Source organism: Oryzias latipes, chromosome 9 (genome assembly GCF_053564925.1).
Source record: "Oryzias latipes strain Hd-rR chromosome 9, Olatipes_Hd-rR_3.1".
NCBI classification, from domain to species: domain Eukaryota; kingdom Metazoa; phylum Chordata; class Actinopteri; order Beloniformes; family Adrianichthyidae; genus Oryzias; species Oryzias latipes.
Genome location: NC_136245.1, coordinates 2,865,889 through 2,888,280, shown reverse-complemented (window position 1 = coordinate 2,888,280; position 22,392 = coordinate 2,865,889). Strand labels below are relative to the sequence as shown.

At 43.0% G+C, this 22,392-nt stretch overlaps 2 protein-coding genes across 8 annotated transcripts in view; both read right to left on the bottom strand.

Moving 5' to 3' along the window:
* The window catches only part of LOC101155777 (actin-15A), a 40,589-nt gene extending 18,197 nt beyond the window's left edge, over positions 1-22,392 (bottom strand). Inside the window, exon 1 of one of the 2 annotated variants that reach the window (XM_078952450.1) lies at positions 22,302-22,392. The gene's annotated coding sequence lies outside the window, so the exon portion shown is untranslated. Of the gene's footprint in view, positions 1-20,253; positions 20,327-22,301 lie in introns of those variants that run through there. The other variant, XM_023958834.2, reaches the window with a different exon arrangement.
* Positions 298-22,379, bottom strand: LOC101156021 (actin, cytoplasmic). 6 transcript variants are annotated; one of them, XM_078952445.1, is made up of 11 exons: positions 20,254-20,365; positions 19,506-19,540; positions 19,369-19,417; positions 18,298-18,419; positions 18,102-18,224; positions 17,917-18,027; positions 17,744-17,828; positions 15,066-15,227; positions 14,804-14,995; positions 1,094-1,275; positions 298-716 (listed from the first exon to the last, which is right to left on the bottom strand). In XM_078952445.1, exons 3-11 carry the CDS (start codon positions 19,397-19,399, stop codon positions 573-575), a joined length of 1,152 nt encoding a protein of 383 aa, XP_078808571.1. In that variant the 5' UTR covers positions 19,400-19,417; positions 19,506-19,540; positions 20,254-20,365; the 3' UTR covers positions 298-572. The 6 variants fall into 6 exon arrangements, with proteins under 6 accessions (XP_078808571.1, XP_078808572.1, XP_078808573.1 ...); XM_078952446.1 differs by having other exon boundaries at positions 19,506-19,535; positions 20,254-20,344; XM_078952447.1 differs by lacking the exon at positions 19,369-19,417 and having other exon boundaries at positions 20,254-20,392.

The window sequence follows — 22,392 nt, the reverse complement described above, 5'->3', positions numbered from 1 at the left end:
GTTAACAGTCAGTCTTCTTTAAAACAATGCAGTGTGTTGGATTTTAGCAGTTAAAATAGCTAGTTCAGGGTGACGCACGTTTCAGAGGATGGTCGTTTGGCCGTTCTGCATGTCAAGTGACATTTAATGCCTAGCTTGATCTGTTCAATTTTATGGGGTTTATTTCTATGATGGCCCACGCTGTACAGTCATCAATCGCGATTGATGTAATAAGCTCCCTGATCTAAACTCAAAGTTGTTCCTCCAGAGAGCAGAGACAAGTCTAAACCTGCAGCTGTAAATCAGAGATCAACAATATTTAACCAAGAACTATTTATTTTCCACAACTGCAACCAGTTTTGAGATGACAAATAGTGTTCCTGTACAGAACATGGAAGATGGATTTAGATCGACATCGAGCTTTCAAACCCTTCAGGCCAAACCTGATGCCATCAGCTCCTCTCAAACCAGACTCTTCAGTTCAGTTGTTGAGTAAAGTTCATCTTGTTGGACATCTTTAATTCTGTTCAAGATGAATTAGAAGTCTGGAAAAGAGTCAACTCAAGCCTCGTCATTGCCGGGGCAGAGGTAGTTTAGAAACATTTGCGGTGGACGATGCCGGGACCGGACTCATTGTACTCCTGCTTGCTGATCCACACCTGCTGGAAGGTGGACAGGGTAGGCAAGATGGAGCCACCAATCCAGACAGAGTACTTCCTCTCTGGAGGAGCACTGATCTGAGGAGCAGATAGAAAAACGATTACTACTAGAACAGCCTCACTTCAGAAGGAAAGTGAACTTAAGCCAACATTAAAGACATATGTGTGACTAAGAGCTCAAAAGCTGCAGGATTCCTCTTTACACCGTCTAGTCTGACAGTGGAACAATGTTTAAGCACTTTAGACTCTTGTTTTGACTGGAGCCTTGTACATGTTTATCATTTCTCAGGCTTGAGATCACATGTGGTTTGAAACGTTTAAACTTTATGCTGAAGCAGGAATTTTGATTGTATTCTGAGTCCTAAAATCCTTTTAAGCGGCAGCAGATTAGTCCATCAATGCTGATTTTAAAGAAAACCATGAATTTAGGCTTTTATTCGTCACAATGTACGCACATCAATGTTCATGGTGGGTGGGGCCAGAGCAGTGATCTCCTTTTGCATGCGGTCAGCGATTCCAGAGAGCATGGTGGTGCCTCCAGACAGCACCGTGTTGGCATACAGGTTCTCATGGATGTCTACGTTACACTTCATGATGCTGTTGTAGGTCGTCTCATGAATGCCAGCAGACTCCATCCCTGAGGAAGAACAGAGTTCAGAAACCTCTACAGTACATGAGCTTTTACAGCTACTGTCACATTTCAACCACGCAGCTTCCAAACATCCAATCCAGGTGATCAGTATTGAAATATTTGAGGAGTAGGACACCTGTCCCTAAGCAAAGTTAAACATGAATCAAATCAAATCAAAGTTTATGTGTAGAACTGCCTTTTTTCAACTGCGGAATATTGCTAAGATCAGAAATATACTTTCTAAGAATGATGCTGAAAAACTCATCCATGCATTTGTTACGTCGAGGCTGGATTGCTGTAACTCCTTGTTAGCAGCGTGTCCTAAGAGTTCCTTAAGAATTCTCTAGCTTGTTCAGAACGCAGCAGCTAGATTGTTAGCTGGAACTACCAGAAGAGATCACATCACTCCTGTGTTAGTTTCGTTCCATTGGCTCCCAGTTGATTCTAGAATCAAGTTCAAGATCCTCCTGTTAACCTATAAGGCCTTACATGGAATGGCCCCGTCCTATATTAAGGACCTCATAGTCCCTTACCATCCAATAAGAACACTTCTCTCGCAAAATGCAGGACTGCTTGTGGTTCCTAGAATTAGTAAAAGTACGGTTGGAGGTAGAGCGTTTAGCCACCAAGCCCCTGTCTCATGGAATAAACTCCCAGCTCATGTAAGAGAGGCCGACTCAGTTTCTACATTCAAAGTTAGACTGAAAACATTCCTCTTTGGACAGGCTTATTGTCAGACTAGTTAGTATTCAGAGATTATTTAACTTAATGTTAATGTGTTTAAATTAAACTTAATAGTAACTATTTCTTTTAAAAGGCTGCTAGAAGTTGAAGCTGGGGTAACTATGTTGCTCCGGGGTTCTGTCCTCTTTTCTCTTCTACTTCTACCCTTCCTCTCCTCTATTCTTGATCATAATTTATCATTTAGTTCTCCATGCCTCTGTTTGGTGCAGTGCGATTCATGTATTGTCCCTCTTTTCCTCTCCCCTCCTGGGGAGTGGGAGTGCTTCCAGACTCCTGTTGGCTCATCCGTGCTCTAGTTCCTGACCGTTTACCTCGCCTTTGCTCCTGCTCCTACACCTGGCTGTGGATCCTGCCTCTGGCTCATCTCTGGCTCGTCTCTGCTCTGTACCTGACCGAGTACCTCGTCTCTGCTCCTACACCTGGCTGTGGTTCCTGTCTCCGGCTCGACTCACGCCTTTGACTGTCCCCACAACCACGGCTGGATGAAGCTCGTCTGCTGGATTTTATATATGTAGTTGTAGATTTAGATAAGTTAATTCTTCTCTAAGAGTTCTGGTAAATCGCCTGTCCGTCCTGGGGGAGGATCCCTCCTTCATGTGGGCACCCCTGAGGTTTCTTCATTTTTTCCGGAATCCGGTTTTTTTGGGAGTTGGGGGGGTCCAAGGGCAGGGATGCCAGTATAGCTTAGTCAGTTTGTTAGTTCATTTTAGTATTTTCCTATTGAACTCTTTGTATTCGTGATCCTTTTGAGTTCATGTTTTACTTCGAAGCCCATCGAGACGACTGTTGTTGTGATTTTGGGCTATACAAATAAAATTGAATTGTTGTTAAAGTAAAATATGTCCAACACAAGAGGCCTTCAGCTCTCATCTGTCTGCCCAGGGGGGTATTCCAGGAAGCAGGTTATGCTAGCTCCCACGGTAAGTTTGAGGCTAAGGAAGTTGATAACCTCAGTTTTCGGTTCCAGAAATGGAGGTATGTTTCAGGGTAGGTCAAGTTGCCATAGCAACGCATGCTCTGAACATAACCTGGTCGGGAGCAGGTTTAGTTGAAGGCTAGTTTGTTTACAGAGAGGTGAAGCAGCATGGCGTGTCCATTTGAAGAGGATTTAGTGGATGAAGAAGCTCAGATAATACTTTTTCCACCATGAGAGGGTGATAAGACCACATATGGATGTTGGAAAATTCAACTTTTTTACTTTGATTGAACTTAGTTATTTGCTTCAGTTAAGATAAATTATTTGTTTGTTAAGTCAGTTTAAAAATAACACGTAGTTATCAAACAGTTATTTTACTTTCATTCAAATTAATTCAATTAAGTAGGTGTAACTTTGGTGCTGCTGTTAGATCGGCACCGCAAGGGATTGTGGAATACCATTTCCTCTGCCAGTCTGGACGGATTTTGGTTTAAGTGTGGGTTTTTGACCAAATTTTTTTAGTTGTTTAGCTGTTTTACTGTGTTTTGCCATGTTTTGCTGAGTTATCTTGTCCTACTGTGCTTATGTCTCTGCACCATGAGTAAGAGTGAAGGAGAGGATGATGAGTTTATATAGCACCCCTACCGTAGCTTAGTGTAATGATAAAGACGGACAAGTCTTTAATGAATTTGTGCAGAACGAGCATTTTTCCCCCGTCCTTTTTATTGTTATAAAAGTGAGTATATCTGCCGGGTCATACTTAAACATATGAGAGATCAAGAATTATAATTAATTAAGATGGAAAAAATATTAATTGAATTGGAGTAATATGACATTTAGTTGGATAGATACATAAATTTGAGTTGTATAAACAATTATTGAGTTTTATAGACATAAGAAATTAGGTTGATTAAATTTAACTCAATTATTTGTTACCAATAGAAGTATTTTATTTAAGGTGGCAAAATTGAATAAGTTATATGCGTCACAAGGAAAATGGAAATAAGATCAGAAACTTGTGCGTTTACTTCGTCTGTTCTTCTACTACAAGCAGAAACTCTTCTGATGATGCAGCCGTGTTCCTTTTTTGATGGACGTATAATCTTCATTCGCCATCATTAAAACCTCAGACTCCGTCTCACTAAAGTATTGCGCTCTCTTTGGTTCTCCACGCGTTTCCATGGTGACTCCGGAAATCGGCGATCTATTGAGAATGTCTTTATGTACCTTCCGTACACGAGCATTAACCCAGGGTTACCAAGTCGAGCGCAATTACGCCAACTCATACCCGGTCTTTTGGAACCGACATACCCAGAGTAAGCGAGTTCAGTCGGATTTCAGCCAGAGTTCAGGCTTAAAGTCAGGCTAGTTTAAACATGCTTCCTGGAATACCCCCCAGCTGTTGGACAGGACAAATGAAAAAAACAAAAATCAACACATTTTTTGGTTAAAAGACTAGATCTAATTGCATGGATTTTACTCCTGAAGTGGTCTGCCCAATGAGTTATATCGCTAGAGGAGACATCACATGATTCCTCATGGAAGGAGAGAACCGCCATCTTGGTGAGGTCAAGTCACTGCTGGAGTGCATGCATGTGAACAAATTTTTTTGCAAAATGCCAGTTCGTTGTGTGGGTTTCAACTGCCAAAATACACAGTTTATTTCCCTAACAAAAGTTCTAAAACAAATTAAAACGGATCATCTGGGTTCTCAGTCTATATTATCTGCAAATGCGCAAGAGACTACATGCGCCTTAGAATGCAGGCCGACTGAGAGACAAAATAATTCCTCCGTGCAAAGTCTTTAATGGCGGCCGAATCTCCGCCCCCATCAGTCCATATGTGGAGATTCACCCCACAGCACCCAGGCGGAGGTGAAGCCCCTGTCTGCTTACCGTCCAACTGGACAACAGATATCCCACTGGTATGCACTGACGTGATAAGTCCACTTGGTCTCCCACATGAAAAGTTTTTATGATCCGGTTCCCAGGGCTTGAATCTTTTGATCAGATAGTAAAACTCTGGCCAGTGCAATTTCCTGATCCTACAGGAAGGTCTGACGTCTCTTCAAAGAGGTTTACAGGGGAAAGTTTGCCTGCTGCAGCCATAAACCAAAAAGGAATGTCACAGGAGAATAAGCTTTTAGAGTTCAAAAGGAGTTTACGACACAAAGAACAAAACCTCAAGTAATAAAAGATAGGAATGTCTGCAGGACTAGTTTGTTTTCAGCCATTGTTTAAGAGTTGTTTGGAAGGCAGGGTAAGTTTTCACAGTTTCTAATATGCTGTGGCAACGTATTCCATAACTGTGTGCCTCTGACACCACTGTTTGGCTGAATTTAGTCCTGCGCCTTTGAAATGAGCTTCCTCCGTAAGGGGGGCTGGGCTCCCTTAGAGATTGGGTGAGAAGCTCGGCCACCCCCGGAGAGCTCGGAGTAGAACTGCTGCTCCTCCACATTGAAAGGAGCCAGTTGAGGTGGCTCGGGCATCTAGTCCGGATGCCTCCTGGACGCCTCCCTGGAGAGGTGTTCCGGGCATGTCCCACTGGGCGGAGGCCCCGGTGAAGACCCAGGACATGTTGGAGAGACTACGTCTCTCGGCTGGCCTGGAAACGCCTCGGGGCCCCCCCAGAGGAGCTGGAGGAAGTGGCTGGGGCGAGGGAAGTCTGGGCATCTCTGCTTATACTGCTGCCCCTGTGACCCGGTCCCGCATAAGCGGAGGAAGATGGATGGATGGATGGATGAACATTACAGTCCCCTTGAGTTAAAGCCTTGGTGCCTTTTCCAACATTTGTTTTTTTACTTATAAAATCTAACAAGGGGGGTAGGGGCCAGCCCATTCAAAACTTTAAAGCACATTTTGTAACTTTCAAAATCCCTTATGCCACAGTGATGATAACGCTGAGGCTTTTTGTCTAAAACTTTCAGGCTTCTCTTAAACAGAGACTTGAGGGATTTCAAAGTGCTTTTGTTTGTCTGGGACCATGTAGTAAGACAAGAAGTTATATGACTAAAAATCAATGAATGCATATAAACCTTTGCTGCCTCAGTAATCAGAGAATACCTTATTTGCTTAAAAATTAACAGATACAATTTAACAATATTGGATATATTCTTTACATGATCTTTAAAAGTTAAGTTTGAATTGAAGATTACGCCAAGACATTTGAATTGTTCTACAACTTCCAATCACTCCCCATTGACCACTACAGATGGTTGTTCTTCCCTTGTTGGCTGACGTAAAAAAATTGATTTATTATTATTGACTTACTATTGATTTATTTATTATTAATATTTAATATTAATAATATTAAATATACCTATTGGGCTTTCTTAAAAAAAAAAAAAATTACATGTCAAAGAGGCCTGCCTGCCCGCCCGCCCGCTGCCTGCCTGCCCCCATTTCTCCACCTGATCCCGCTGGAGCCGAGGCCACTGCTCATCACCCCGCTGAGAGACCCGGACCTATGCACCAGCCCGGACTCATCATGGGAGACTCCGTTGTCCGGCATGTCCGGGTCAGTAGGTGCCACACACACTCTCTCTCTGGAGCGGTCGTCAATGACATTAAAAACTCTGCCCACCAACTCTCTGTTAAACACCCCTCAGGGCTCCAGACTAACTTTTTCACTAGGAGCACAGTGGCCCCCAACTGAAAATTTTAGGGGCACAACCAGAAAATTTAGGGGCGCATACCGTAAATCAACATGCCAACCAAATCTACTAATTTCCACTGTATTACTAATAAATACTTTAATAATAGATGCAGAAATTACAATGTGCTGTTTCAAATGCAGTGTCACATTTTAATCTGCACTTTTGAAGATGCAACAACAGGTAAACTGACCGAAGAAGGTAAACTGTAAAAGAATGGGCGATGTTCACTGGAGATCAGAACAATCGATACAGATACCTGAGATCAGAGAGAGGCTCAAAACTGATGGAAATTTATCTTGGTGACACCAAATAAGTGCAGCCAAGACGCACAATAAGCGTGTTTGAGATCACCCAGGTGGACGCAACGCTGCGCTGATCACCTGGTGTGAGACATATGTTTTTGCTCCAACATGACCTGTCAATCATCACAAAAATATCAGGAGAAAGAGGGGGGAGCAGCAAGGCCCCAACCTACCGAACGCAGCTGGAAATTTACTACTGAACTGACTGAAAGCTGCCCTATGACTACAAAACAATGCATTATGGGGCATGTGTCCTGATGGTTTTTGTAGTTAAGTGAGAAAGTGAAACAATTTAAACTACCAATTGATTAAAAATAGGCTACATCCATTACAAAACATTCAAATAAATATAAAATATATAATAACACAGATCACACCAGTGACGTGCAGTCAGGAGAGGCAGGTGAGGCTGTGCCTCACCTGTCATTATGGGAAGAAAAGAGAAAAAATAAATTCAATTATTATATATAATCAGTAATTTGTGCTTTGCAGTCATTTTCCATTTAAATGTACCATTTATGGGTGTTTTTTTTTTTTTAAATCGCTGAATTTCCGCATTTGCCGTTCAGATAATAAGAAGTTACGTGCGATGAGGCACCAGCCCGCTGAGCCTCACCTTGGATTGCGCAATACCTATGCAGTCAGACGGTACTGCTGTCTCTCTGTATGTGGGGTCAATCACTTGTAACATATGAGCTGAGTTTACATAATTTAGCAGATGTATATGATGTACAGTGTTTGTTTTTATAAATAACTGTACGTGAGGGACGTGTTTCTTGTGCTGAGCACTAAACGCCGGCAAAAAAGCCGCTGGGTGAGGCCAGCAGTTCTCATGCCTCATGTTAGGGGGCGCCGGTGAGCCCTGAGATTATGACGCTAAAAAATAATAGAAGAAGTGATAGCAAGCGGCAAGACAATTTCTTCAGAAGGAGCGGCGTATGGACTTTATTTACAAGTAAAGGTAAGACGATAATAAGGTTTGTGCTTTTTTCTATGCTGCAGTTTGTATATGAAAAAAAACACGTTGAAATGATATTTTAAACAAAACAGGTTAACTGTTGTCAAATGGTGAATAAGTTACTCAGTATGGTTCATATGTTTGTAAATCTGACTGATGACGTCAGTGCCTCACCAGCCATTAACTTCACCGCATGTCACTGGATCATACTAAGGGGGAGAGGAATATTAAAACTAAATTGAACTGAATTGAACTTCAACTTCCTGTTCTCCTTCAGTGTCGCTGCAGATTCGCCATCACCCCCCCCCCCCCCCCCCCCCCCCCGTAGGGCCTGGTCTCCCCAACTGCTGGTTCATCTCAAACACTTCTATCCTTGCATTTTCACCACGTGTTTTAAGTGCGTCTCGGACTAAATCGTGTTGTCGCTCACACGTGTTTAATGTTCAAGCCCTGTTAGCTGTCACGCATGTAGGTGTGGGAAATTTATTCTCCTCAGCTGACCCGACTCCCGCGGGAGCGGTGTGCTGCCGTAACAGTCGTGCATAAACCGTTTGGTTGGGGGGATGCGACGCCGCGCGCTTAACCGTAACCCCCGTAACCTCCGGGTCTGTGCGGCCCAGAGAAAAGTTCAGCACGGACTGCATGCATTTAGAAAATTACTAGCGAATAGATACGTTCTAAAGGAAAGTAAGGAACTCCTTCATGTGGTCTGGGGAGGGGGCTGTCAGGTTTCCTGCTTTCAAGCCCGGTCATTGTCACGCCCCTAATAGTATTTACTCCACTGTGATTGGTTGGTTTGTCAGCTCCGCACACGACAATGAAAAGGTGTCATTCATACAAACTGGCAGGACGCTTTAAAATGAAACTTTCTTTTCAAGGTGGGGGCCACAAATAGCCCGCGGGCCACGAGTTTGAGACGCCTGCTGTACACTCTGGCACTGGTACACTAGCCGCAGGTCGGAAGAACGAATCAATGGTTCGCTTCCTCATAGCTCAGATGCACATATCAGGTTGTGATGATATTTGTCTCCGTTTCCTTCCCACAGATGTTCACGCACGCTCGATTATCTCTAGGCCCCTCCCCTTCCACGCATTTAAGCCACTTACACGAGTGTGTGCTTTCGTCTCATGAGTATGTGTGCGAGTTTGCGTGTGTTTGCTCGCGTCTCATTGATTTTTTCATTGATCATTGATGTGCCCCTTCCACGTTTAATATATAAAAAATACGAAGGGTGGGGGAGGCAAATTTACTGGTCGCACATGTGCGACTGGATGTAAAATTCAGTCGCACGCTCTCAAATTTTGGTCGCAAAATGCGACCAGATGGTCGCCGTCTGGAGCCCTGCCCCTCTGCGGGGACTTTCTTCATAAATCCAGGCACAAACAACCTGAAACTGCAGCAATCAGAGACTCTGAAAATGGACTTCATCCATCCGATTTATACTATCCAACAGTTAAACATAAACTGCATCATATCTGGAGCACTGCCTGCACTCCGTTATGGAGACATCATGTTCTCACGCGTCCGTCAGCTTCACATTTGGTTAAAAACATACTGTCATTCCATACGTTGATAATTTCACAACTTTTTACAATAGACCATACCTCTTCAAATCAGACGGTTTACACCCCTACAATAGTGGTTTCCGTCTTCTCAGCATGAATACTGATCTTACCCTCCGTTCTTTCAAAACCATTCCCAGCTGACGGTGGAACCAGGACACCCACACCCCTGACTCATCATTCTCTGCCACACAGCATCATATTCCAGTTCGCATCACCAATAGACATTCAAATCATTTCCATTCATATCCACGTGCCTCGCATGTTAGATATGGCCACCCAATTCAAACATCAGTCACAAAACCCATGACATGCACACATCAGATTGTACCCACAACCATGAAGATGGCTCTTTTAAGTGTCAGATCACTTTTAAATAAGTCTTTCATCATTAATGATCTGATTTAGACCCTGATTTAACCTGTTTGTTTTTAACTGAAACCTGGCTTGGCACTGTGAGCTATTCTCACTGAGGCTTCTCCACCTATAATTTTAACTTTTTATTTTCAATCAGGGGAGGAAAGAAAGGTGGAGGTACAGCATCGATTGCTCACAAAACAATATTATCAGAAAATATTTTACTTAGTAAGTATTTTTCATTTGAGCATCATACTTTTCTCTTTGGAGACCCACCTGTTTTAACTGTCCCAGTATACAGACCACCAACCCCTCCTGCCCGTTTTATCGAATAATTTTCTGAATTTTTATCATCCCTTCATATTAGGGACAATATGGTTTTAATTACTGGTGATTTTAATCTGCATGTTGATAAGAATGACGATATCTGTGCCTGTGAGTTTTTAAATCTTCTAAACAGCATGGATTTTCAGCAGCATGTCACACAGCCAACTCACAATACAGGACACAGCCTGGACCTTGTCATTACCTACCGTCTGTCCACCGGGGTGTCCTCTGTTGTTGACTTGGCCATATCAGACCATTATTGTGTGTTTTTTAATGTCACCAGTGAAATCCAGCAGGAAGCCTCAGTGAGAACTGTGAGGAAACGGTATTTAACTCCTGAAGTGGCTGCAAGTTTTATTGATATTTTTACGCAAACTCCAGCTCAGATTTTACCTGCACCCTGTGATTTTATTGTTGATAATTTTAATAACAGACTGCAGTCTTCCATAGATGCAGTGGCTCCATTCAAGACAAAAACATTAAGAACCGCTCCTAAAATCCCATGGAAGACTGATATCATTAAGGGTCTGAAGCAGAACTGCAGGAGAGCAGAGAGAAGATACAGGAAGACGAAAATAATAATTCATAAAGACATTTTACAAGAACAACTCAAAATCTACAATAACTCAGTTAAACAGGCCAGAACCTCCTATTTTTCAAAAATCATTTCAGAAAATAAAAAAACCCAAATTTCTTTTTAAAACAATGGATATTTTAATAAACAAAGACTTCAACAAGTCCTCCATGCCATCATCTAATGCTGCATGTGAGGACTTTGCAGACCACTTCATGGGTAAAATCAATGCTATAAGATCAAACATTTCAGCCATGCAGTACACTGATCTTAACAGACCACCAGCATTGTTTTTACCAGAAGAAACACTGGGGAGTTTTGTCCTGGTTGATGCGGAGATCCTTGGTCGAGTTGTATCCCAAGTAATCATTACAACCTGCCTTTTAGATCCCATTCCCACTTCACTTTTTAAAACATTTTATGGATTCTTTGAGTCAGAGCTTTAAACATAGTTAACTGCTCTCTTCAGACGGGGGTCTTCCCCTCTGCCTGCAAGACGGCGGGGGTGAGGCCCCTTCTGAAGAAGAGTCAATTAGATCCAAAAAATCTGGATAACTATAGACCTGTATCCAACTTACCATTTTTAAGTAAAATTAAAGAAAAGTGCTGCCACTCAACTGCATGAGTTTTTAAATGCCCCAAAAATTTTAGAAAAATATCAGTCTGGTTTTAGGACAAACCATAGTACAGAGACGGCTCTTTTAAAGATCGTTAATGTTCTTAGAATAAACTATGACTCACAGAAACTTTCTGTTCTGGTGCTGCTGGATCTTAGTGCCGCTTTTGATACAGTAGATCACCAGATTTTATTAGACAGACTTAGGAGTCTGGTGGGCCTCTCTGGAAATGTTCTTAAGTGGTTTTACTCTTACCTTACAGATTGACACTTTTATGCAAGTATGGATACGTGCTCTTCAGGAATCCACGAAATAAGCTGTGGGGTTCCCCAAGGGTCAATTTTAGGGCCAATACTGTTTAATTTATATATGTTGCCTCTTGGGGAGGTCATCAGGAAACATGGCGTTGACTTTCACAGCTATGCTGATGATACACAGCTTTACATCCCCATGTCTCCTGATGACCTTGAACCTGTCAACACTCTTTTAAACTGTATTTTAGATATAAAGTTGTGGATGGCAGAAAATTTCTTAAAGCTCAACCAGGACAAAACTGAAGTTCTAATCATCGGTTCTGAAGACGAGAGATGATTTTACCACATTTTCATATTTTTAAACCTTCTCAATGTGTGAGAAACCTGGGCGTACTTTTTGACTCCGAGCCAAATTTTATCCCACACATTAAAAATGACGTAACGACAGGATTTTATCATCTTAAAAACATTGCCAGAGTCCGCCTGTTCCTCTCTCTTGCCAGCACAGAGGTGCTGATGCATGCTTTTATTTTCAGTCATTTAGATTATTGTAATGCCCTGCTCTCTGGTTTAGCCAAAAAGTCTATTTCAAATCTACAACTATTGCAGAACTCAGCGGCACGAGTTCTGACGAGGACCAGGAGGCGGGAACACATTACACTGGTTTTAAAATCGCTGCATTGGCTCCCTGTGCGTTTCAGGATTGATTTTAAAATTCTTTTAATGGTTTATAAATGTTTTAATGGTCTTGGGCCTTTTTATTTAAATGATATTTTAAAATCTGGTGCTGGCCTCTTAGTTGTTCCGAAGGTGAGGCCCAAAACTTATGGTGAGGCTTCGTTCTGCCATTATGGTCCTCGCCTGTGGAAAAGCCTGCCGGAGAACCTCAGGGCCGCAGAGACTGTAGAGGTTTTTAAGAAGAAACTCAAGACCCACCTTTTTAATTTAGCTTTTAGTTGATTTTAACTGCTAATTTATTATATTAGTTTTAGTATAGGCTATTTTAGGTATTTATTTTTATTGTATGCATCTTATTCTCAATTTTGTGTTTTTATATACATCTCATGTTTTTAATTTTAGTATCTTATGATTTTAGCCCCAGTGTTTCTTGTGGGGATCTTTTCTGCCAGGGCTTGCCGGCTTGGTCAGCGGTTGTTGCTGCAGTTGTTGCCCTTGCTGGGGCAGCTGGGGTCTAATTTTGCAGCTTCACGGCTGTGAAGTGGACCCCAGTGTTGTCCCGGTTTGGGTGGGCGCTGTGGCGATGCTCCCATGGCCGGGCTGGCTCCTGGTATGAAAGGATTCCCAAATAGTTTTCTCACAGCAGAACCAAGCCATGCTTGTTTGCTTATTTATGTATTTATTTAAGCTACATAGTCACTATTTTTTGTACGTGGGGGCCATGGGTCATACGTTTTAACGGAGGGGAGTGGGAAGGGTGAAGGGTGGGTTGGGTTTTTACTGTAATATTGTGTGTTTTCTTTTTTTAATATTGAAGTGCTTCGAGCTGCACAAAATGCATGAGAAGCGCTATTTTATAAATTTGATTTGATTTCTTTGAAAATTTTGTGATGTACAGTTAATTTCCTTTTCTCTCCACCTCCTCTCCACTCTCCTGCCTTCGAGTATCACGGCTATGTTCGATTCGTTTCTCCAGGGTCCTGTAGCTTTAGTTTTCACCATTTTGGTTTTATTTGGAGCTAGAGCATCAATGGCTGACTGAAGTTAGTTATTAAAATGTTCTACCATAAAATCACATGCTGCAGGTAAAATCTGAGCGGGAGTTTGATGTTAAATGTTGATAAAATTTGCGGCCATGTCAGGAGTTATGTATCGTTTCCTCACAGTTCTTGCTGGAGCTTCCTGTCGAGCAAAACTGGTGATATTAAAAAATACGCAATAGTGATCTGACACAGCCATGTTAACAACAGAGGACACAGTGCAAGACAGACCATGGGTTATGACCAGGTCTAGATTGCGCCGCCTGCTGTGGGTAGACTGTATGACATGCTGTGTAAAATCCATGCAGTGCAAAAGGTTAAGAAACTCATATCCATGTGCATCACTATCTTCATCCACATGTAGGTTAAAATCACCAGTTATTAGAATTCTACTACATTTACAGTGTGAAAATTCTTGACTAAAACAGGAGGGAGGCTTTGGCGGTCTGTAAACAGTAACAAATTAGGCAGGCTGTTAAAAGAAAATGCATGATGCTCAGAGGAGTAGCTAGTTAGCGCAATTGTTTTTGTTGCAAATGAGTCACAAGCAATCGATGCAGTGCTACCGCCTTTTTTTATTTCCCCCTAGAAACTTAAAATTTAGTGGGGAAGCCTCAGTGAGAACAACAGGAGCATCAGGACCAAGCCAGATCTCAGTTACAAAAAAAAAAGGCAATCTAAAATGAACTCATTCAGAATAAAATATTTATTTGAAAGAGAGCAAATTTTAAGGCCGTGTGAACTCAAAAAATATAACTCATTGAATGAACTCAATTTAATTGTGTGAAGGATTACCATCCAATATATATGAGTAGCCCCACCTTAAAAGAAAATTCTTCCATGTAACGAGATATAATTGAGTTAGTCGAACTCAATTTTATCAAGAAAGGCAAGGCCAAAAAAAAAACAAAGTTATCGGAGACCAGTCTTTTGCCGGTCTTGAACCTCAGCATGCTAATCCCGCTGACTGATCCACTGAGCTAACACTTTTGTGGCAATTTACAGCCGCCAGTAGAAACAGAATCATTTTTTCTATAAATGAGGTTTGTTGTGCCAAAGCCGAGTTGAAACAATTCCAAGCCACAGTACGTTTTTTACGTGGAAAAACAAGAACGAAAGTTTTCTCTTCGAAAAGTCGAAGGATTTGAAGGACCAGCAGTCATAGCAGGCATTAGACGAAAAAGCTGAACATTTTAATAGTTGAATGGTTAAAATAAGTGAAAAATTGTAGCCGTAAAACGGCAGAAGATACTATAAAAAGAATAAATAGAGAAACAGGAAAACAGCATACAACATGCGCCAGCATGCCCCTTACTTGAAATCATTTATTTTGGATTACTGGAGTTTATAGGTGAAACTATTAATACATTTTGTGTTAGGTCAATTAAATGTAGATACCTCATTTTAAAATACATATTTAAATAAAACAAACAGAATTTGATTACATGAAAGAGGGGCTTGAATCACCTTTTTGTGTGTGAGTGCAGATGGATTGATTCATCTTTTTTGTCCAGTAATGTGTGAATGCGATGGAGAAGAGCATACAAACCGAGGAATGAGGGCTGGAAGAGCGCCTCAGGACAGCGGAACCTCTCGTTGCCGATTGTGATGACCTGCCCATCAGGAAGCTCGTAGCTCTTCTCCAGGGAGGAAGAGGAGGCAGCGGTCTGCATCTCCTGCTCAAAGTCCAGCGCCACATAGCAGAGCTTCTCCTTGATGTCATGCACGATTTCATGCTCAGCTACAGAGATCAGAGTCAGTTAAAAACTTCAACAACCAGCTTGATGAGAAGTTCAACATTTCTGTCATACCTGTGGTGGTGAAGCTGTAGCCCCTCTCCATCAGGATCTTCATCAGGTAATCTGTCAAATCTCTGCCAGCCAGATTCAGACGGAGTATGGCATGAGTCAGAGCATAGCCCTCATAGATGGGCACAATCTGGCTGACACCGTCACCAGACTCCATCACTATTCCTGCAAGTATCATGATCAGGTTGAGAGTCCATTAATGTTAGTTACACAAAACCTTCCAGATTTTACCACTGCCCGGGGACAGGGGGTGAGGGGTGTACTCAGTTTTGAAAATTGATTTTCCTTTAATTTCAAGTACATTTTTTCTCATTAAAGTACTATGAAGTAAACATGTACGTTTTGTGCGTTTCAAGAGTTTAGTAGCTGGTACTGGTCTTAATAATTTTTCCTATATATTTCTATTATAATTTATTTTTAACTATTTGGGTCTGGTGGTCTGATCAGCAACTATGCCTGTTGCCCTTTTGTTTTCAATTAGGTGGGTTAGTTAAAGCAAGTTTGTTAGTTGCTGGATGTAGGGCTGCTGTGCAGGAAACCAGGGCGTGCAACGAGCAAAAAATTAATCTAATGTAGGTCCCAATGCGAGACCCTTTGCTGCTGCTGCCTATCCAAAACTCCTCTGCCAGACAATCTTCTGTTTCAGATCGGATCCTGCTCACTGGCCACATTCAGCTTCAGCTCTGCTCTCAGTCCCATTTCTGCTCCAGCTCTCAAGCCAAGCTCTGCTTCTATTGAGGACAGATTGCAGTGTCATGATGCCTGGATGGATTCAGTCTCATCTGACGCACGCCGATTCGCTACCCAGCAGGACTCCGCCTTCAAGTCCATGAGTGAGCAGATCCAGTTCCTGTCTGAACGATTATCCAGACTCCTCCCACCTACTGCCTCTTCTGCAGCTCCTGTTCCATGGGAACCGATGGTCCAACGTAACCTACCTCCTCTGGAGCCCAGATTAGGTGCCCCAGAACGCTATGGTGGAGAACCTGGTGGTTGCAACCCATACTTAATCAACTGCTTGATTTTCTTTTGCGCTTCAACCTAGCAAAGTTTCCACTAGGCTGCCAATGTATCTTTTACAAGCAATCATCTCACTGGCCGGGCTCATTTTTGGGGAACTGCAGAGTGGGAAAGGAGAACACCAGCCTGCTCCACCTCTCAGTCTTTGTTGAACTGTGGCACATATTCAATGCTACCAACAGTGACTCAGAGGCAGCACAAACTCTTCTACAGCTTAAACAAGGATCGCGATCGCTTTCACTGACCTAAAGACCAAGTTTGCTTCGGCTCCGGTTCTTACCATCCCAGGTACCTCAAGACAATTCGTGGTGGAAGTATATGCTTCAGAGGTTGGGGTCGTAGCTGGAGTTTCTCAGCGTTCATCGTCTGACCCGAAGTTACTCCCCTGCACCTTCTTCTCCCGTCGCCTTTCTCCAGCAGAAAGGAATTATGATATCGGCAACCAAGAACTACTAGGAAACAAGCTGGCCTTGCAAGAGTGGCATCACTGGTTAGAAGGAGCATACCAACCTTTTCTGGTATGGACTGACCATAAAAACCTGCAGCATATTTGCTCCGCGAGACACCTGAACTCTCGTCAAGCCCACTGGTCCTTGTTCTTCACATGTTTCAATTTCACCCTTTCATACCGTCCTGGATCACAAAACCAGACACTCTCACAACAGTTTCAGGAGTCGGAGATGGGAACTTTACAAGATCTGAGTCTATTCTTTCCTCATGTTGTCTGGTTGGAGCTGTTTCCTGGCTCATAGAGGAAGGTGTGAAGGCTGCCTCACAAGCACATCCAGGTCAGAGTTCTTTCCCTGACGGGTTGCTATTTGTGCCTGCTCACCTCTGTTCAGAGGTTCTCCAGTGGGCTCACTTCTCTCGGCTCACATGTCACCCAGGCGTTCACCGCACCCTCAAGTTCCTTCAACACAGGTTCTGGTGGCCCACACTGGCAAAAGATGTACGGGAATTTGTGTCTGCCTGCCCTGTCTGTTGCCAACATAAGCCATCCCATCCACGCCCAGCGGGACTTCTGCAACCTCTTTCTATTCCCAAGAGACCCTGGTCATAGAAAATATGATAAAATGCAGAGAGCCGCATTCAGCTAAAGAGCCGCCTGTTAGCCCCCCCCCCGCTCTGAAAAATAAAAGTCCCGCCCCACTGCCTCGCCGATAAGACATGCAGATTTTGGCCAATCAACCAGAAAAGTTACACACCCCTGAACACCCCCCCCCCCCCCCCCCAAGTGACAAAAACGCCCCCTTAACACTGAGCGTAAACCCAGGTGAGCGCGCAAAAAGGATCTGACAGCGCAGGATCACTGCTCAGTTAGGATTGCAGCTGTGCAATTGTAAAATACGGGGTCTCTTAGTTAGAATTGCGCCAGCGAGGTTGTAAGGTTCACTCACTCAGTTCCTAAATACGCCCGCTCAGTTGTCTTTACGCCCTTTCAATTTATGGCAGACATGTAATTCCATATTGATAGAAGGAGAACACAAGGATGGATGGTGTTAGTGATGAGGATGTAGAGGAGAGGAGTGGATGGAGGTGGAGCGTCCTCACTGTGGAGACCACGAAAAGAAGAAACTTTCACAGTCATCATGTGGAGCCTTCATGAAGAAGGAGGTGAAAATGTGATCCATCCATCCCAAACTCCAGTTTCAGGTTCTCACCTGTGATACGACCAGAGGCATACAGGGACAGCACAGCCTGGATGGCCACATACATGGCAGGAGAGTTGAAAGTTTCAAACATGATCTAAAATTGGAGAAAGATGGGTGGTCAAGTTGAGATCTGGAGTTCGAAAACCAATTAACTACAACTGAGGTGATCCGGCTGAACTCACCTGTGCCATCTTCTCCCTGTTGGCTTTGGGGTTGAGGGGAGCCTCGGTCAGCAGGACTGGATGCTCTTCAGGTGCGACTCTCAGCTCATTGTAGAAGGTATGATGCCAGATCTGAGGAATGGAGAGCACTTTAGAGCAAAGACCAGGACCTTTCCCTTCAACTATGCAGGTCTATGAGAGAGCACCTTCTCCATGTCATCCCAGTTGGTGACGATGCCGTGCTCGATGGGGTACTTCAGGGTCAGGATGCCCCTCTTGCTCTGAGCCTCATCTCCAACGTAGCTATCCCTCATTCCCACCATCCCACTCTGCACACAAACACCATGGGCCACAGGCTGCACCGTCTACCACGACAGGTGAAGTCCTCAGGGGTGACCGTACCTGTCTGGGGCAGCCCACGATGGAGGGGAAGACAGCCCGGGGGGCAAAATCCCCAGCAAAGCCAGCCTTGCACATGCCAGATCCAATATCAACAACGAGGGCAGAGACGCCGTCTTCCATGTCTGAAAGGAATCAAACCACCAACTCTCAGCATCAGGAACAAGCAGGCATGCAGATAAACGAGTCAGGGATTTCAGTAAATGAGGAAGAGCGAGTTACAGTGAAGTCAATAAGTATTTGATCACCCTGTGATTTAGCAAGTTCTCCCCCTTAGAAAACATGGAGGGGTCTAACATTTTCATCATAGGTGCATTTCCACAGTGAGAGACAGAATCTGAATAAACATTCAGAAATCATGTACTTTTTTTTTTTAAACAATTTATTTGTATATTACTGTGACAAATTAGTATTTAATCACTTGATTATCAGATAGATTTCTGACCAGCAAAGACCTGCTGTTCTGCTTTTAAATATTAAACTCCACTCTGCTCATGATTCTAAATTAGTGGCACCTGTTTGAGGTGGTTAGCTTGCATAAAAGCACCTGTGCCCCCCCCCCAATCAGTCAGAAGTCTAACTACCAACATGGGCAAAACCAAAGAGCTGTCAAAAGACACAAAAGACAAAATTGTCGACATTCACAAAGCTGGAAGTGGCTATGGGGCAATTGCCAAGCAGCTTGGTGAGAAAAGAACAACTGTTGGAACAATTGATGACTTTCAATGTCCCTCGGACTGGGGCCCCTCGCAAGATCTCTAAGGAAGGTGAAGAATCAGCCCAGGACTACACGGAAGGAGCTGATCAATGACCTGAAGAGAGCTGGGACCACCGTTTCCAAGGCTACTATAAGTAATACATTAAAACGTCATGGTTTAAAATCATGTATCACAGGGAAGGTTCCCCTGCTGAGGTCAGCCCATGTCAAGGCCTGTCTGAAGTTTGCCAATGAGTATCTTGATGATCCAGAGGAGTCATGGTCAGATGAGACCAGAATAGAACTTTTTTGTCTTCAATCCATTTGGCGTGTTTGGAGGAAGAAGGAGGAGGAGCATCATCCCAAGAACACCATACCTACAGTGAAGCACGGGGGTGGAAGCATCATGCGCTGGGGGTGTTTTTCCTGCACAGGGGACAGGACGACTGCACTGTATTAAGGAGAGGATGAACGGGGCTCTGTATTGTGAGATATTGGGCAAAAACCTCCTTACCTCTGTCAGAGCGTTGAAGATGGGTCGTGGCTGGTCTTTCAGCATGACAATGACCCGAAGCACACAGCCAAGAAAACCAAGAAAAAAAGAAAAGGAGTGGCTCTGTAAGAAGCATATCAAGGTTCTGGAGTGGCCTAGCCAGTCTCCAGATCTAAATCCAATAGAGAATCTTTGGAGGGAGCTGAAACTCTGTTGCTGAGCAACAGCCCCGAACCATGACAGATCTAAAGATCTGTATGGAGGAGTGGGCCAAAATCCCTGTTGCAGTGTGCAGAAACCTAGGGAAGAACTAAAGGAACCGTTTGACCTCTGTAATTGATAACAAAAGCTTCTATACCAAATATTAAAGTTGTTTAACTCAAGTGATCAAATTTGTCACATTAATATATAGTTTTAAAAAAATAAATAAAAAAAACAACTCGATTTCTGAATGTTTCTTCAGATTCTGTCTCTCACTGTGGAAATGCACCTAGAATGAAAAATTTAGACCCTCCATGTTTTCTAAGTGGGAGAACTTGATAAATCACAGGGTGATCAAACACTTGACCCCACTGTATGACATATGAAGCCACACCCAATGACAGACAGACACCGCACCACAGCTCAGATGCAACTATCACAGACATTTCCCTTGAGGTAAACACAGCAGCCAATAAGAATAAATTGAACTAAAAAAAAAAAAAAAAAAAAAAGGTCATAAACGTGACAAACCGTGTCAAACTCGGGTGAGCCGCGGACAAACATTTACCTGTTGCAGGTGAGTTCCGGTGTGTCTAACAGTTACTCTGCCCCAGCTGTGCTGATCACTGACACTGCTGAACGCGCTTTTTCATCTGTGCACGCGGCTGCTTGCCTTCTCCATAAAAGGGAGCGTTCTCTCAGTTCGTGCTGTGATTGGTCCAGGTGAGCTGGAATCACAGAATCACAGACCTTAAGTAGGTCAGAAAAACAAGAATCCACGTCACACTGAGGCGTCATTTCTGCAAGGAGGAATGCTGATTTCAAGCTCGGAAGCTAATTGATTTTTAGCGTAAATGTTTATAAAAGGCTTCCATTTAAAAAAATAAAGCCTTTTGAATTTTGAGGAACTTCATGGTGGTGAGAGTAGCTGTCACCCTGCAGGTAAATGCATATTAAGGCCGTGTCACATAGCCTGTAACATTTTGCGCACAGTGCACTGATGAGAATTGGTCATATGTGAATATTCCTAGAAAAAAACAAATGTGTGTGGACTATATGTTACATTTTCAGAGATTTATCAAATAAGAACCATGTTAAAACCACAGAAGGAGTACGAATAAACCACGCAAAGAACATGTAAACCAACGTAGAACATAAACGGTCCGTGATTACTGCGCTGTTTTTATGTGCAATTCATTAGTGGTTTGTCCGTGAATCATGTACTTGTGTGATATATGCACCGTATATGTGATATAAAAAGTTAAACATCGGTGGTTCATGCATGAAGAGTCTGTTAAACATGCATGGAACAGTCGGGGAAAGACACAAATTTGTTTATGCATCTTGTAAAAATTACGCTCATCTGCATAAGATTTATGTATAGTTGCACATAAACTATGTTAAATACGCATGAACTGCTTAATTTTCAACCCACCAAAAAAACAAACAGCTCAAAACGGAATTCATGCAAAGACCTCGTTGGCCGAAACCCTCCACGGACATCTGTGTGCATCAATGAATGATTCTTCCTGTTGGCTTTGGGGTTGAGGGGAGCCTCGGTCAGCAGGACTGGATGCTCTTCAGGTGCGACTCTCAGCTCATTGTAGAATGTGTGATGCCAGATCTGAGGAATGGAGAGCACTTTAGAGCAAAGACCAGGGGCCTCATTTATAAAACTTTGCGTAGGATTTGCGTCAGAAATGGCGTACGGATGAAACATAGGACGTGCGTACGCACAGAAATATTCGGATTTATAAAACCGTGCGCACGCACATCCTACGCATCTTTCTCTTAATAAATCACAACCAATTCTAAATGCAGCGCAGCTTTTGCGGCTTCATGACACGCCCATAGTTGCCCATAAATAGTCCGTGAAACGCCCACAAATGAATATTCATTGATTGGGAAACCATGGAAAACACAGAGAGGAAATCAAAAAAACGTAACTTCACTCAATGTGAAGTAGAAGTTATCGTTGGCGAGGTGGAAAAGAGGAGAAAAGTGTTTGGAGGGCACAGTGTGGGCATTACTAATGCCAAAAAGGCACGTGATGCCAACATCATCAGCCCTGGGGCATCATCGTCGTCTTCCATGTGAGATAAATCAAATCAAACTTTATTTATACAGCACTTTCCCAACACATATCACTCAAAGTGCTTTGCATAAATGACAAAATTACAATCAAATCTAAAAACAAAATGGCAAACAATGCCAGCCAAAATTAAATAAACCTTAGACATGAAATGGTAAGGGTGACTAAAAGTAAAAATATAAAAAATACAAATAATTAAATGTCTATGCAAACACATACAAGTAAAAAGACAACATAGATAATTAAATGTCAAATAAATTCCTAAAACCCACTAAAAGCTACATTAAAAAGGTAGGGCTCAAGCCTTCCTCTAAAACATCAACAGTCTGCGGCCCTGAGGCTCTCTGGGAGGCGGTTCCACAGGCGAGATCCGTAATAACTGAATCAATGACACCTCGCCGTATGTTCTAACTTTTGGGAAAAACAAGAGGTTTGTATCAGAGGACATGAGGGTCTGCAAGGGCTCATACTTTAAAATCATATCTGATAAGTCAAAACAAAGTGAGCCGCGGACAAACGTTTACCTGTTGCAGGTGAGTTCCGGTGTGTCTAACAGTTACTCTGCCCAGCTGTGCTGATCACTGACACTGCTGAACGCGCCGCGCGCCTCTTTAT